The 17392-nt window shown below is 35.6% G+C and overlaps 1 protein-coding gene across 2 annotated transcripts in view; it reads right to left on the bottom strand.

The window, feature by feature from the left end:
* Positions 1-17097, bottom strand: part of LOC117334987 (lachesin-like) — a 174734-nt gene extending 157637 nt beyond the window's left edge. For both annotated transcript variants that reach the window (XM_033894870.1, XM_033894871.1), the window contains exon 1: positions 16315-17097. In XM_033894870.1, coding sequence (XP_033750761.1) covers positions 16315-16438 — 124 coding nt within the window. In that variant the 5' untranslated portion in view covers positions 16439-17097. The remainder of the gene's footprint in view (positions 1-16314) is intronic.
* Between the last annotated feature and the right edge of the window lie 295 nt (positions 17098-17392).

Here is a 17392-nt window from a genome sequence, read left to right as displayed (position 1 = left end):
TTGATACATACATGGTCACATTGATACATAAATGGTTACATTAATACATACATGGTTACATTGATACATACATGGTTACATTGATACATACATGGTTACATTGATACATACATGGTTACATTGATACATACATGGTTTCATTGATACATACATGGTTTCATTGATACATACATGGTTTCATTGATACATACATGGTTTCATTGATACATACATGGTTTCATTGATACATACATGGTTACATTAATACATACATGGTTATATTGATACATACATGGTTTCATTGATACATACATGGTTTCATTGATACATACATGGTTTCATTAATACATACATGGTTACATTGATACATAAATGGTTTCATTGATACATAAATGGTTTCATTGATACATAAATGGTTACATTGACACATAAATAGTTACATTGATACATACATGGTTTCATTGATACATACATGTGACCATTTATGTTTGGGGAACTCTCTGTAAGGCAACTTCACCAGCTATTATGCAAATTGATAGTGAATTATTTACTAGCCATATAAAATATGTCTTATTGATTCTGTATTGTTCATGGTCGTTAATAATTACCAATATATGTGATGGAATTAGGTCAAGTTCACTTCAACATGTGCAGCAACAATGCCTAATATTGAATATATTTGGTTGATTAGGCAAATAACATTTCTGTAATTAATAATCTTGTACTTTTGTTTTTGAATTGGTTACGCCAAGAATAGTAATATTCAACTATACTCTCGCCACACATGACATCTAATATAGACAAAGTTTGAACGGTTTGTACATGTAAACGCTCCTCATTCAATGCACAGACATACAATTTCATGCGATCATAATGTATTTAAGTATGATGGTTTAAAGATATAACTTCTTAATATAATCACGCACATGCACTGTTTTAGGCGAGTAACACCATCCGTTGATTATTACAGCGGAATAGATTAGAATGTAGAGCAAACATAAGCTCGTAATGTATATATTTTATTTTCCTGACAATAATCAGTCTTACTGCGCAACTCTGTAAATAATGGATAACATTCAAATTAATAATAATACAAACTCGTCATAAAGCTACGATCAAAGTCATAAAAGGATCAACTCAAAATAAATGTATGTCAACTTTCAACAATACGATGACAGTATCCTTCCACGGAGAAAATGAGATACAACCTAGATTTATTTTCCAGTGCATGTATTAAGTCTATTTAGGTTGATAGAGGTGGTGTATAAGAGAGTGAAGAAGGCATTACCGATAAACTATCCGATGAAAATAGTTTAAAGCTGGTTACCTAGCGGCAAGCAAGTATAAATAATCATATAAAAATAAAATCGGATTCCATTGTGACGTGTCTCAACCCTTCGAAACTTCCCCAAGCCTAATGAGCTATTAGACGTAAAGATACTATTACTTTCTTGTGTGTACAAAACCTCGAGCAGTGTTGATGGATGAGATGGGTATATCTGTTTATTTAAGTGTTGCTTGGGTCACACAAAGCACGTAATCCTGCAATCTAAAAGATACCGCCTGATAATGAGAAGATATGCGTTTCATATTTCCAGTCATCTCGATTGCAATCTGTGGCATAATAAAGACATATTGCATAAACCCCTGCCTTTTAATTCGATTTACAGCTGTATGGCGTATCGTAGGTAATATCTGTGTATCTACAATATATGCCCTGTGCGCTGGCCACATATTTGCCCACCTTCGCTTCACAGAACGTAACAGACTGCGCCATTCGCTCACCTTTGTACGGAAGGTGCTGTTTGAGAACGATAGCGGTTTTATGTGATGTAATTGTTAGGTTCCATCATGTGATCGCTATCTACAGTATGGGATGTGGTGACAGTTTGATGTATCGACACGGCTTGCTCGCGGTCTGTATGACTTACGCTGCACTGCCGGATATTACGTAGCGTCAACGCTTTCTTAATTACTGACGACATGCAAGATGGCTTCGAGAGTTCGAATTCACATTGATCACACACTGTTAAGCAAACTTTTTCAACGCAAGTTAAAAAAGTCTAGTTAAAAAGGAGGTTTCTGGTGGAGGAGGGGAGGGGAGGGGGGCGTCATCAATCTTTTAATGTTCTTGCCACGGCGGATAGATACGATGCCGCCATGTGGTTGTTTTTGCGCTTGTTTAACTGATCTGCCTATTACCTGTCAGGTGTTACTCTGCCTGACTGGTAGCTGTTTATTAAGTCTTTTGAAAATCAATTTAGTGTGTTGTGACAGGTGTTTATTAATCATCGCATTAGCTTCAATTATTCATATCCAATAATAATTACCAGAACAGTGGGTAACTTATTGATGAAGTGTTTTCATCTAAGATAAACATATGATATATCAGGTACTTTACCGTACACTATCGTGGTTTATGGTTTCAGATATCAATTGATAGTATCAACTATTTACCTATAATATGTGTATCTACCATTATTATCATATAGGCTTTGAAGAAGAATTGTATTTATTTTGGTTTTGGTTTGGGTTTATTTTAACGTCCTATTAACAGCCAGGGTCATTTAAGGACATGCCTGGTTTTGGAAGTGGAGGAAAGCCGGAGTACCCTATGGAGAAAAACCACCGACCTATGGTCAGTACAAGGCAACTGTCCCATGTACATATGTAGGTTTAGAACTCGCGACCCAGAGGTGGAGGGTTAGTGATAAAGTGTCGTAACGTAACACTATAACCAGACTGATTTCACTTCATCTCTTTGTACGATGTTAATTTTCATATGATTATCATTTAAGTACTTTTGATTTCGGTCAGTATGGTGTAGAAAAATATTGATCGAGGGCGAAATAAAATTTCCCTGATTTTGATATTACATTCGTACATATTAACAGTTATTTGATTCGGTAAATGGCAAAAATACCTGCTATACCTACGAATGGTTTATTGCAAATAGCTTCAAAGAAGTAAAATATCCGAATTATATTATCACAAACTACACAAACTATCTAAGACAAATGAAACGCCCCAGTCAGATTATCACAAACTATCTACAATAAATAAATGCCCTAATTAGATTATCACAAACTATCTACGATAAATAAATGCCCTAATTAGATTATCACAAACTATCTACGATAAATAAATGCCCCAATTAGATATCACAAACTATCTACGATAAATAAATGCCCTAATTAGATTGTCACAAACTATCTACGATAAATAAATGCCCTAATTAGATTATCACAAACTATCTACGATAAATAAATGCCCCAATTAGATATCACAAACTATCTACGATAAATAAAATTCCATAATTAGATTATCACAAACTTTCTGAGATAAATAAAATGCCCTAATTAGATTATCACAATTTATTTCAGATATATGAAATGCTTTAATAAAATTATAACAAAATATCTAAGTTAAATACCTCTTATTCTGGGATTGTGGGATTATAAATTGTGGGATTATAAATTGTGGGATTATAAATTGGATTATAAATTGTGGGATTATCAATTGTGGGATTATCAATTGTGGGATTATCAATTGTGGGATTATGAATTGTGGGATTATAAATTGTGGGATTATCTATATGGTTACATGAGATTATAGGGTGTGTTGTACCTCGGGGTAAGTATTGTCCATTGTCTAGAACAACTGGAACATAAGGACTTAATTTAGAAACACTTGGTTCATATGATTTATATCGGCCTGCATGTAGAGATATCCTATCAAATAAGAACAAAGGGCAAACTTGGTGTATGTAGTATCCCTGTAGTATGTCTCAATATATATACATCACTGTAAAGTCTATTCATTTTACAATAATTGCGACAGTTATGTCAATTTATATAGATCATGTATACCCAGTTTACCAGGAGGAAGAATAACATGACATCATACACATTGTTAGAATATCAACTGCATTACAAATATTTACATTCTGTATTATTGTTATTTCCCTCCTGAGCTCTAAATTCCATCCCAAACTGGTTCTCATTTTCGAATTACTTAATAGATCATTAGAGTTGATATATTGTCGGTATCTAAGGCTTCTCGTTGACCTAGATTTTCATTAAAAATTTACGTCGAGGAATTTGTCATTCACCAGTTAGAAATAACCCATAAATTGCAGGTCGAAAACCACATATAATTGGATAATTTGAAACCGAAACATAGAAATAAATGTCAGCTTCTAGACCCGACGTAAATTGGCGAGGAGGGGAGGAGGAGGGGGGGGGGGGGGGGGGGGGGGGGGCAATATTTTTCTCTCTAGAGTTTAGTACATCCGTATACATACAGCATTGGTTTATTCAGGGCACATACTATTTTTATCTCCGCAAATAGTTAATTATACAGGTTATAGTTTCTTGTTCATTAAACACAAAATCAATGAGATGATATCAACATATTAAGATAATCTGGTTGCCGAATATAAAAAATGATTAACATAAACACATTTTAAATGTAAAAATGATGTATTTCGGTGTCATGTCGTCAAAATGTGGACAAGGACAGCGACCGTGATGCAACTAAGTATATTGGAGGGAATCGATCGATCATGTCAGATTTCATAATTAGCAAACAAAAATAAATAATACTTCCATAAATAAGAGCGTGATGTCGATTCCCTTATTGGTCTTCAGCAATAGCTTTAAAGTCACTGTTGTTTTGTTGTTTTTTTTTTTTTTTTTTGGGGGGGGGGGGGGTTCAATTCCTTCATGTAGCTTTTATTTAGCAGTTAATGTGAAGACGCTTTCTGTCGACAATTAAGTCAACATACTAAAATGAGCGTGGTAATTATTGTTATAAATATCTGTAACCATGAAGAATAACTAACAGTATATTACATCGGTATACATCAAAGAAAGTTTATACATGAAAGGACATACCTTATGGTCTAGACAGATCTCACATCTAAATATCACATCAACAGACACATTGTCCGACTAATTAAGATAATTGTACTGGACCTGAGTTAAACATGAACAATCGATCATTATGTGACTCACATTCAGTCATATTCTCGCCACATTGATGACAAATTGGTCGTTTCTCTCTGTTCGTTGGCGATTCCCCACCTGCTTATGTGAGGGTGCGTGCATGCATGTGTAAGGGTGCGTGCGTGTATGTGGGCGTGAGTGTGGAGTTTAGAACCATAGGGAAGAGAGTCCTTGCTTGAAAGCCACTAGACGTTTTGTCACAGCAACTCTGGCTCGAAGCGTGTTCCAAAGAGGAATCGTTCCTGGAAAGAAACTGCAACTAGCGTGTGTTTGAATGTATTTGTCTGAAAGGCTATATCTACATGTCCATTCACTATCGTATGTATCATTGTCACAGGACCTTATGTCATCTGGTCGGAAACGTGTAGACTATTCCGTATATTAGACATCAGTATCGTTATAGAAATCACAACAAGGCCAAAGTGTGATGTCATAATGGTCTAGCTTCGATAGGAGTCATCGATGAGGAACACGACCGGAAGCCGTGTTGGGAATTTGACAGCATGTCGTGCCGATCCATATGAGAGAAGATGTTGAAAACAAGGATATGTTTCTGAAGTTTGGAATATATGCACGTTAGTGACACCGGGCAATAGTTGCTTGCATCGAATCTCTCTCTTTTCTAAAAACCAAAAAAACAAACAAAAACAGCGATGATATGTGCCTAGTTTTTCTTTCCTTTTTTAAGTTGATGGTTAAGAAGGAAGATATCGCCTTCATCAATCTAGCTGGTATTGGTCAGGTCCGCATGCTTTACTGAAAGTAAAGTCTCTTCTCTATGTTTTCGTTACACATTCATTTTGACAAAAGTACAATATGTTGAATGATAAGATATATACCCTAATGATGCTGTAATGTGAGAATCAACACCGTAGTTTTTCACAATTATAAATAAAACCCGGAAACTACTGACTGTTCATGGGGAATCTCCAATGCGGTGCTTCATTCTCTATATGTAAATAAGCCGCGGAAATATGTCAGACACGCATGTGCATATAGGTGTGCTTTGAAAAATGGCGGACTGGAGATCACATCCACGCATCAAAAGTCCAAAGTCGATCAGACGTACTTGTTGCAGCGGTTAAGACAAAGAAAATGAGTGAACAAAGCCACATCATCATCTACAAATCACGGGGCCAATGTGAGTCTGCTGGAAATAAATCAAAGATGGATTAACGTGAAGATCCATCATTGATTGTCTGTGAAACTTCTCGGCATTTGATAAACAAACCAATGTTGTTGTTCTTTTGTTTCCGGTGATGTAACTCGACGTACAAGGTTGGTTCACGTTCTGCTTTTAGATGTGTATTACATACTTCATTTATGAATTGTTGTATTACAGTCGAGGGATACGTCGGGGGAATTACACAGAGAAATGACAACACGACACCATCAGTCTCGCTTCGCGGCGGCAGCTCGTTATATTCCGGAAAACAACTAAGCAAACTAATATTGGAACCAACATATAAACAACGGCTGACATTATCCGGAACTAAGACATTTTATGGTCACATAAACTATATATTTTACATATATATAACAGTTGACGTAATTGAGCAGATTTGACGGAAATTAATTGGAGATATGCAAATAGAGAAGTATGAAGTTCAGCTTGATTACGTTTTATATGTATTAACATAAACAAAGAGGGAATTTGAGTTCGTCTGTATCGCCACACGTTACATTGATTCTTTTACATAAAAATCAAATACCGTCTTGTGCTCATCGATGTTTAATTCCACAAACGACATTTCTCAACATCCCGAATGAATTTAAATTCGTTACAGCCCATTATTACATGACTTAAATTAATCAAATATTTAGTGATTATTGATGTGCGTTAAAGACTTAGTAGAATGCATTATTTAATTGGCAATGTTCCAAATGAACAAAGAAAATCAATTTGAAAGAAGATCGAGTGCAGCAGTCATTCGACAAAGCTAGTCCCTCCATACATATATGACACAAACTTTGTGTAGTCAGTTTTGAAAATGTCAGACAAATGTAAGATAAATGTAAGATAAATGTAAGATAAATGTAAGATAATGTAAGATAAATGTAAAGATAACTGTAAGATAAATGTAAGATAATGTAGGATAAAAATAAAGATAAATTTAAGATAAATGTAAGTTAAATGTAAGATTAATGTAAGATAAATCTAAGATAACTGTAAGATAAATGTAAGATAATGTAGGATAAATGTAAGATAATGTAAGATAATGTAAGTTAAATGTTAGATAAATGTAAGATAATGTAAGATAAATGTAAGATAAATGTAAGATAACTGTAAGATAAATGTAAGATAAATGTAAGATAATGTAAGATAAATGTAAGATAACTGTAAGATAAATATAAGATAATGTGTAAGAAATGTAAGTAAATGAAGTAAATGTAAGAATTAGATAGAACGTAAGATAAATGTAAGATAACTGTAAGATAATGTAAGATAATGTAAGATAAATGTAAGATAAATGTAAGATAACTGTAAGATAATGTAAGATAATGTAAGATAAATGTAAGATAATGTAAGATAAATGTAAGATAATGTAAGATAAATGTAAGATAAATGTAAGATAATGTAAGATAATGTAAGATAAATGTAAGATAATGTAAGATAATGTAAGATAAATGTAAGATAATGTAAGATAATGTGAGATAAATGTAAGATAATGTAAGATAATGTAAGATAAATGTAAGATAACTGTAAGATAATGTAAGATAAATGTAAGATAATGTAAGATAATGTAAGATAACTGTAAGATAAATGTAAGATAATGTAAGATAATGTAGGATAAATGTAAGATAAATGTAAGATAATGTAAGATAAATGTAAGATAAATGTAAGATAAGACGGGACAGAACCGGTGGTACACTAGACAGAACGTTGTACACTAGACAGAACGTTGTATACTAGACAGAACGTTGTATACTAGACAGAACATCGATTTTTAAGCAATGCACTTTTCCCCGGCTATGTAAAGTCTCGTGATATTTGTTTATATATATATTTTATTTCTGTTGTACTTTTTATTTGGGTTTCGTCCGAGATATCGCTGCTGTGGAATATATTTTGCTTTCTTTGTCTTTTTTCCGAGATCTAGTTGCTGTGGTATATGCATTGAATCTTTTTGCTTCGTCCAACGTATAAACAAATCTCTGATTTATTTTGTTTTATCAGAGTTCTTCAGCCATAAAAAGCTAACGTGTAACCAGGATTGCTGCCTACGAAATGAAAGATATATAGAAGAAGGGCAGTGTTAAGTGGGAGAGTTTTTTTTTAAATGTAGTATATGTTCTGGTATATGTGTAAATATATATTTACCAAAAACAAGAGTACACCGGGTGCATTTTGACATCGTGTCGGAAGAGACAGTGTATATTTACAGACATAAGGGAAAGGCCATACATTGTTGGGGTTCAAGACATCAGCATTATTGACACAACAGACAAAACCAGACAGACTTACGGTATATGTAGGAATATATCTGGAATTATAGTTTCCCTATAAAGGAAAGCTCCTGATCCAGTTTACTCGGTATGTGGTAATATCTGGGTAATTCATCAGTTAGCACAGTAGTGCCTGTAACAGGGCAGTAATATCGGCTGCTCCATTGTATCAAACATCAAATCTAACAAAGGTAGGTACTAGGTACATATGCACACATTTTTTTAGTTATTCTTTATTGTGGAGCATATTCATATCCATTGACAATTTTCGACAAAAATCGACCAAGCACACAAAATGCGATGGTTCTGCAAAGCAAACGAAACAGTTCAGCAAAGTGTACGTCGGGAATCTTTGTGCTCATCATACACCTTCGATATAACCAGTCTCTATCCCAAAGTTTGGCATCTCATGATAATTTGATAGAGTCAATTGAAGCTGCTACGGTAGGAAGTCTTAATTATGTAGTTAATTGGTCGGTCGACTGTTATATATATATATATATATATATATACATAAATACATTTGCAAAAAAAATGAGGATAGGAGAAATGGGTCTACCGTGATACTGGACATGTTTATCGATTGTTGAATATAAAATCAACCATAGCATACCAAATACTACCTTGTTTTGTCCATCCCTTGTTACCAATAGCATACCAAATACTACCTTGTTTTGTCCACCCCTTGTTTCCGATAGCATACCAAATACTACCTTGTTTTGTCCATCCCTTGTTACCAATAGCATACCAAATACTACCTTGTTTTGTCCACCCCTTGTTTCCGATAGCATACCAAATACTACCTTGTTTTGTCTATCCCTTGTTACCAATAACATACCAAATACAACCTTGTTTTGTCAACCCCTTGTTACCAATACCATACCAAATACTACCTTGTTTTGTCCACCCCTTGTTACCAACAGCATACCAAATACTACCTTGTTTTGTCTACCCCTTGTTACTAATAGCATACCAAATACAACCTTGTTTTGTCCATCCCTTGTTACCAACAGCATACCAAATACTACCTTGTTTTGTCTACCCCTTGTTACTAATAGCATACCAAATACAACCTTGTTTTGTCAACCCCTTGTTACCAATAGCATACCAAATACTACCTTGTTTTGTCCACCCCTTGTTACTTATAGCATACCAAATACAACCTTGTTTTGTCAACCCCTTGTTACCAATAGCATACCAAATACTACCTTGTTTTGTCTACCCCTTGTTACCAATAGCATACCAAATACTACCTTGTTTTGTCTACCCCTTGTTACCAATAGCATACCAAATACTACCTTGTTTTGTCCACCCCTTGTTACTAATAACATACCAAATACAACTTTGTTTTGTCCATCCCTTGTTACTAATAGCATACCAAATACTACCTTGTTTTGTCCACCCCTTGTTACCAATAGCATACCAAATACTACCTTGTTTTGTCTACCCCTTGTTACTAATAGCATACCAAATACAACCTTGTTTTGTCCATCCCTTGTTACCAATAGCATACCAAATACTACCTTGTTTTGTCCACCCCTTGTTACCAATAGCATACCAAATACTACCTTGTTTTGTCCACCCCTTGTTACCAATAGCATACCAAATACTACCTTGTTTTGTCCACCCCTTGTTACTAATAGCATACCAAATACTACCTTGTTTTGTCCACCCCTTGTTACTAATAGCATACCAAATACTACCTTGTTTTGTCTACCCCTTGTTACCAATAGCATACCAAATACTACCTTGTTTTGTCCATCCCGTTACCAATAACATACCAAATACTACCTTGTTTTGTCCATCCCTTGTTACCAATAACATACCAAATACTGCCTTGTTTCGTCCATCCCGTTACCAATAGCATACCAAATACTACCTTGTTTTGTCCACCCCTTGTTACCAATAGCATACCAAATGCTACCTTGTTTTGTCCAACCCCTGTTACTAATAGCATACCAAATACTACCTTGTTTTGTCCATCCCTTGTTACCAATAGCATACCAAATACTACATTGTTTTGTCTACCCCTTGTTACCAATAGCATACCAAATACTACCTTGTTTTGTCCACCCCTTGTTACCAATAACATACCAAATACTACCTTGTTTTGTCCATCCCCTTGTTACCAATAGCATACCAAATACTACCTTGTTTTGTCCATCCCTTGTTACCAATAACATACCAAATACTGCCTTGTTTCGTCCATCCCGTTACCAATAACATACCAAATACTACCTTGTTTTGTCCACCCCTTGTTACCAATAGCATACCAAATACTACCTTGTTTTGTCCACCCCTTGTTACCAATAACATACCAAATACTACCTTGTTTTGTCTACCCCTTGTTACCAATAGCATACCAAATACTGCCTTGTTTTGTCCATCCCTTTTCGCTGCATGTACTTTTAATCGCACAAAACGACATCACAGGTACACTGTGTATAATATTGGATGCTTTGGTTAGTTAAAGAAACAAACCTTTGTACCCGATCTGCTTATCAATATAAAATGTTGAGTATGATTCAGCACCCGCCGTGTACACACGCGATCTCTCGTGAAAGTACAGGTATACGAGTTGAGCATTCTTCATACGTGTACACCTCAGAGGCCCATACATTCGCTTATAATTGTGTTATATCGTTCACACGGGTGTTTTTAAAACATAGTTTCGTGATGAAAAGAAGCACCTGTGAATCCGTACCTGATAGGGATGATAGAGGGAAGAAATCCAGTATCTGTTTTAAGATTTAACGGGGATTTGTTGCATACATAACCATCAAATCTTGATCACCCCAGTTCTCTGCCATCCTCACTATCTACCTGAACCTTTTATATAAAACTTTTATGTATTCATCAGAGTACGACTTTTTATAAGAACAGTTTCAAGTCAATTTTAAACAAACATAATACGCATAGGATATGGAAAACCGTAGCAACCATAGCAACATTGCTGTGTGTTAATTTTATAAAACCATTTAAATTCTACAGATACAGTTACATTAGATATATCAATGGGTGGTATAATTCCGTCAGGGGATTTAAAATCTTTAATTGAGGAAGGAGGTACTGATACGAAACATCGTAAAACGCTGTACTCACTCACACGCACCTTAATTACATCCAATGACTATATTACAGAAATTAATGTTTTGATACAAATGCGTGGATGTTCTGTCTCGATAACCACATCAAATACCAGCACCAGGATAATGTAGTAACAACTATAATATGATAATGTAGTAACAACTATAATATGATCATAGTTAATACGGTCACGAGGATAATGTAGTAACAACTATAATATGTTAATGTAGTAACAACTATAATATGTTAATGTAGTAACAACTATAATATGATAATGTAGTAACAACTATAATATGTTAATGTAGTAACAACTATAATATGATAATGTAGTAACAACTATAATATGATAATGTAGTAACAACTACAATATGATCATAATGAATACGGTCACGAGGATAATGCAGTAACAACTATAATATGATAATGTAGTAACAACTATGATATGATCATAGTTAATACGGTCACGAGGATAATGTAGTAACAACTATAATATGATCATGGTTAATACGGTCACGAGGATAATGTAGTAACAACTATAATATTATCATAGTAAATACGGTCCAAACCGTCGACATATACAAACGAATTTCAGGTTTGACTAGGTCAGTGCTTGAAAATATATCTTTACTCAACGCCTGCAATAACAATTATGCAAATGTAACCAGAAGTCAACACAGTCCACAACAAAACATTAATAAGTCATGCGTATAATGCTCTGGTTTGGTTTGGTTTGTTTTTGTTTAACGTCCTATTAACAGCCAGGGTCATTTAAGGACTTGTCAGGTTTTGGAGGTGGAGGAAAGCCGGTGTACCCGGAGAAAAACCACCGGCCTACAGTCAGTACCTGGCAACTGCCCCACGTAGGTTTCGAACTCGCAACCCAGAGGCGGAGGGCTAGTGTTAAAGTGTCGGGACACCTTTTCCACTCGGCCACCGCGGCCCCAATGTAGATACCTAAGACACCAATCAGTATATCAAAGACACGGTGGTTTGACAATATATAAGTTTTACGTTGTTTAAAGATCAGATGAATATTGTTTTAAAATTCAATAATTATAGTGATGCTTTGTGTTTACAAACTAAATGCTTTCATACATATTTCTCTGAATAAAAAAAATCAATACAAAAAAAAAAAAAATGACAAGATGTCGCTATATTACAACCAACACCACGACAGGTGGACGGAGTCTTGGCTCCAGCTACAAAGCGGAATATTAATCAAAAATGTACATGGCGTTTTAGTAATCAGTCGAACCAGGACTCGAAGGGATGCACCGTATTGAATAGAAATCGTTTCAAAAATTCGTAAGCCCGCAGTGTTTCCGTAGATAATAATGCGTGTATAATATGAAACTAAGCCTGCGAACAAGTATACCGTGCACAGGTGTTGTATAACCACGTAACCACTGGGAGCATGGTGGTACACCTAGTTTGTGTCTACAACTATTACCTTCACCATTTATATTCAATTCTACAGAGAAAAGTAGTTCTGAGTTTCAGACAATTGATACACTCCCATACAGTAAGGCCCGATGAAAAATTTATATCAGACGAAGAATTTAATCCTCTCAATAGTTCATCGACTGCGCAGGTAAAATGAACACTAGAAGGACTGGCAACCGCCAGGCACCAAGGTCAAGGATACTTAAGGATTTCAGTAGAAATCATCATTAACATCTCTCGCACTGTAACGCATCAGTAACTCAAGTTGATCGAATACATAACGGAGTTGAGCTACATTTTTGTATGAACTGCAAGTAACTTCTTAACTTTTAGATTACGAAGACACTCTGTTTTTATAGTTCTACATTTCCCTAGCCGTGTCAAACCAGTGTGGGATTTTGTCTCCATGGGACTTGACGTATCTGCATCGTGTTTTCCGCTAAAAGATTCACGAAGCAAATATATCTAAATACAGGCGAAAAGTGTACTTAAATTAATCCGAATAACTGGTGATTCGCGGTACAGTGTACAGCAACTTCAATGAACAAAACTGTAAACGTTGGTAGACACGAAAACGAAACATAATTAGAGAACGGGAAAATGAGTGAAAAAGTCGCTAGTTGAATTTCCATCGTTAGAGAAATCAATGTTTTGTTCCTGACAATTTCCCAATTCCAGAGTCGAGCCTAAAATCAATTAACGGCATCACCAGTTGTCTTTCCGGCCGAATTACTAGTTTGGAAACGAAACATGTACAAATTAGCTGATTCCAGACTCGGCCTGCCTTCGGAACAACACCCTCCTACAAAATCCAGTACTCAAAGCAGGCAGCTTACATCCAGTTTGCTTTATTATTTTATTTTCAGTTAATTGTATAATTACAAAGAATTGCATTTTAATGTTTTATGTATACTTACGTTCTCTGAGTAAAGGAAGCATGCTAGCATGTGGCTTCAAAACAGTTAGGGTTGTTATAAAGAAGGCAGTATTATCCTTTACCTCCTAGAGACGTACCACCTATTAAAATAGTTCTCCCTAACGAAATATGTTCCTTAAAATCTATTTGTATGTGTTCTTATTTTATTTATAAGTACTGAGAAAGATACATGTCACTTAACGAATTGTCTGTTAACTGAAATGCATTGAAGACATATTGCGAAAAGTTGGACGCAACAATAAAACTGTCTTTTTCTGCACACTTTAATTGGACGTCTGTGGTAACAGGCTTGTCATTTTCAAACAAATTCGATATTTTCAGAATCCCATTATTCATAACCAGTGAATCCACTAGGTGCATATTTTATCAAGAGCGGTACAAAGCACCAGTTCAACTCCTTTGTAATTTCTGATGGAAAAGTTGTGTGAAGTATTTCTCTGAACCAAATTAGATTGTGTGGTGATATTGAATTAGCCAATTTTATATCGGAGGATCTTAATTACTTTTAAAGAAAGAAACAGTTCATAAGGATAAAAAATACCCATATCCATAGTTTGGTGAAAGGTTATTGAAAATGCAAATTTTTGTGTTAAAACACAACCGACAAATCTGCCGGTATATAGGGGTGGTAGTAGCATAACTCCACAGTTTGGTCCCAAATATTTGCAATAAAATGAAGCGATATATCATAGCATTTAAAGGTTGTAATAGCACCGGTATCTAAAGTTACACACCATGTTTTTGATCGTCTAGGCAATTATTTGTGGTGTTTAGAAATGTAAAGGATAATTATTATGGCATTTATTTATTACATGCATATGGGCTACAGGAACCCTAAAGGTTTGTCAATATGGGCTACAGGAACCCTAAAGGTTTGTCAATATGGGCTACAGGAACCCTAAATGTTTGTCAATATGGGCTACAGAAACCCTAAAGGTTTGTCAATATTGGCCACAGGAACCCTAAAGCTTGTCAATATGGGCTACAGAAACCCTAAAGGTTTGTCAATATGGGCTACAGGAACCCCAAATATTTGTCAATATGGGCTACAGAAACCCTAAATGTTTGTCAATATGGGCTACAGGAACCCTAAATGTTTGTCAATATGGGCTACAGGAACCCTAAATATGTGTCAATATAAGCTACAGACACCCTAAAGGTTTGTCAATATGGGCTACAGGAACCCTAAAGGTTTGTCAATATGGGCTACAGAAACCCTAAAGGTTTGTCAATATGGGCTACAGGAACCCTAAAGGTTTGTCAATATGGGCTACAGAAACCCTAAAGGTTTGTCAATATGAGCTACAGAAACCCTAAAGGTTTGTCAATATGGGCTACAGGAACCTTAAATGTTTGTCAATATAGGCTACAGGAACCCTAAAGGTTTGTCAATATTGGCTACATGAACCCTAAAGGTTTGTCAATATGGGCTACAGAAACCCTAAAGGTTTGTCAATATGGGCTACAGAAACCCTAAAGGTTTGTCAATATGGGCTACAGGAACCCTAAATGTTTGTCAATATGGGCTACAGGAACCCTAAATGTGTGTCAATATTGGCTACAGAAACCCTAAAGGTTTGTCAATATGGGCTACAGAAACCCTAAAGGTTTGTCAATATGGGCTACAGGAACCCTAAATGTGTGTCAATATTGGCTACAGGAACCCTAAAGGTTTGTCAATATAGGCTACATGAACCCTAAAGGTTTGTCAATATAGGCTACATGAACCCTAAAGGTTTGTCAAAATGGGTTTCAGGAACCCGAAAGGTTTGTCAATATGGGCCACAGGAACCCTAAATGTGTGTCAATATAGGCTACAGAAACCCTAAAGGTTTGTCAATATGGGTTACAGGAACCCTTAATGTTTGTCAATATGGGCTACAGGATTCCTAAATGTTTGTCAATATGGGCTAGAGGAACCCTAAATGTGTGTCAATATGGGCTACAGAAACCCTAAAGGTTTGTCAATATGGGCTAAAGGAACCCTAAATGTTTGTCAATATGGGCTACAGGAACCCTTCAGGTTAGTCAATATGGGCTACAGGAACCATAAAGGTTTGTCAATATGGCCTACAGGAACTCTTAGAGTTTGTCAATATGGGCTACATAAAAACCATAAAGGTTTGTCAACATGTATTTCGTCTTTGCATAGTAGATTCCCAAGGGATTGTCGAAAATCATTCACGCGGATTAAAAAAAACGGCGATGAGTTACAGGTATAGATATATGTAACATGTAATGTTCCATTTTGACCGGCAAAATCGTTCCGACAATGACTTCAATGCCTCGACGCCCTTCTGCTTAATTGTTTCCATTTATAAAACATCAGTATATAATACATGGACTCATTCATCATCTCGAATAAATAAAGTATCAGTAATTTTGAGACAAAAGTTGAAAACTAAAATTCCTTACCTGTTAAAAATGCAGCAAACAAATGAACGAATGATCCAACATGTAAAATCCAACACAGAGACATCAGGCAATATATACGACCCAATATGGCTCTGATCACACGAAATACTCCCGTATATCCCATGTTTCTGAAAGTGCCTTCAGTTATAAGCGTCCTGCTTCCATCAGAGACGAAGTAATTATTTAAAACTTACATCCAAGATAAGAAACAATATATAACTTGGTATCGATGTCGGTACTTGTACAGGAATTAGTAAAACATTATTACGGCATATTAATTAAACATTTAAAATAACAGGAACTAGATAAAGTCCTGTACTATGTATTAAAATGTCTATGATTTCTATGACACTGTGTACATCACAACAAGGTAGGTAGTTAATCCGACAGCCCGCATACACGATCACATCCTGTGACGATGTGAAACCATTAGATATATCGTATCAAGTAATCTTGGCAAATTGAAGCAGTTTTGTATCGAATGTAGTCTAACACATACTATAATAATTTCCAGGAAATTCCCAAATGATCGACTCCTGATAATGGAAATGGATTTTTCTTCTATCTTTGTAAATAAGTTTACAGTTGTTGTGACGTCTTGTGTTTTAATTGAACACGTGTATGAATGAAAAGAACACTAGATCCGTTAATTTCCGGTAATTAGAGTTTTAGTGATTATATTCACGTGATTTCCATACCAATACTATGTCTAGGTCGTGCACTGTGTACTGGCCGCATACCACGTGTACGCGCTGTTCACTCCGTATCTGTTGCCTTGTGAGCGAGTTGTGAAGCCTGTCCACGTGTGTCAGTGGAACGCTATCAGCCTCAGCAGCAAGCTCACACTGCATGGTCCACGTTATAGATCTACACGGACGGGACGGAGTGGTTTTCCTGGGATGTACTCAGGTGTGTCCTAGAGTTTGTAGATTTGAACAGTCAGTCGGGTAGTTTAAAATGTATAGACGATAAAACTTCGCTACAACAAGAAATGGACAGATAGCATGATTTGTTTGAACGTCATTAGTTAAACTTTGTCCCCTTTGATGTTTGTGCTTGTATCCACAAAAATATACGT

This window comes from Pecten maximus, chromosome 9 (assembly GCF_902652985.1).
Source record: "Pecten maximus chromosome 9, xPecMax1.1, whole genome shotgun sequence".
Lineage (NCBI taxonomy): Eukaryota > Metazoa > Mollusca > Bivalvia > Pectinida > Pectinidae > Pecten > Pecten maximus.
The sequence above is the reverse complement of the archived record's forward strand: the minus strand, read 5'-3'. Positions and strand labels throughout refer to the sequence as shown.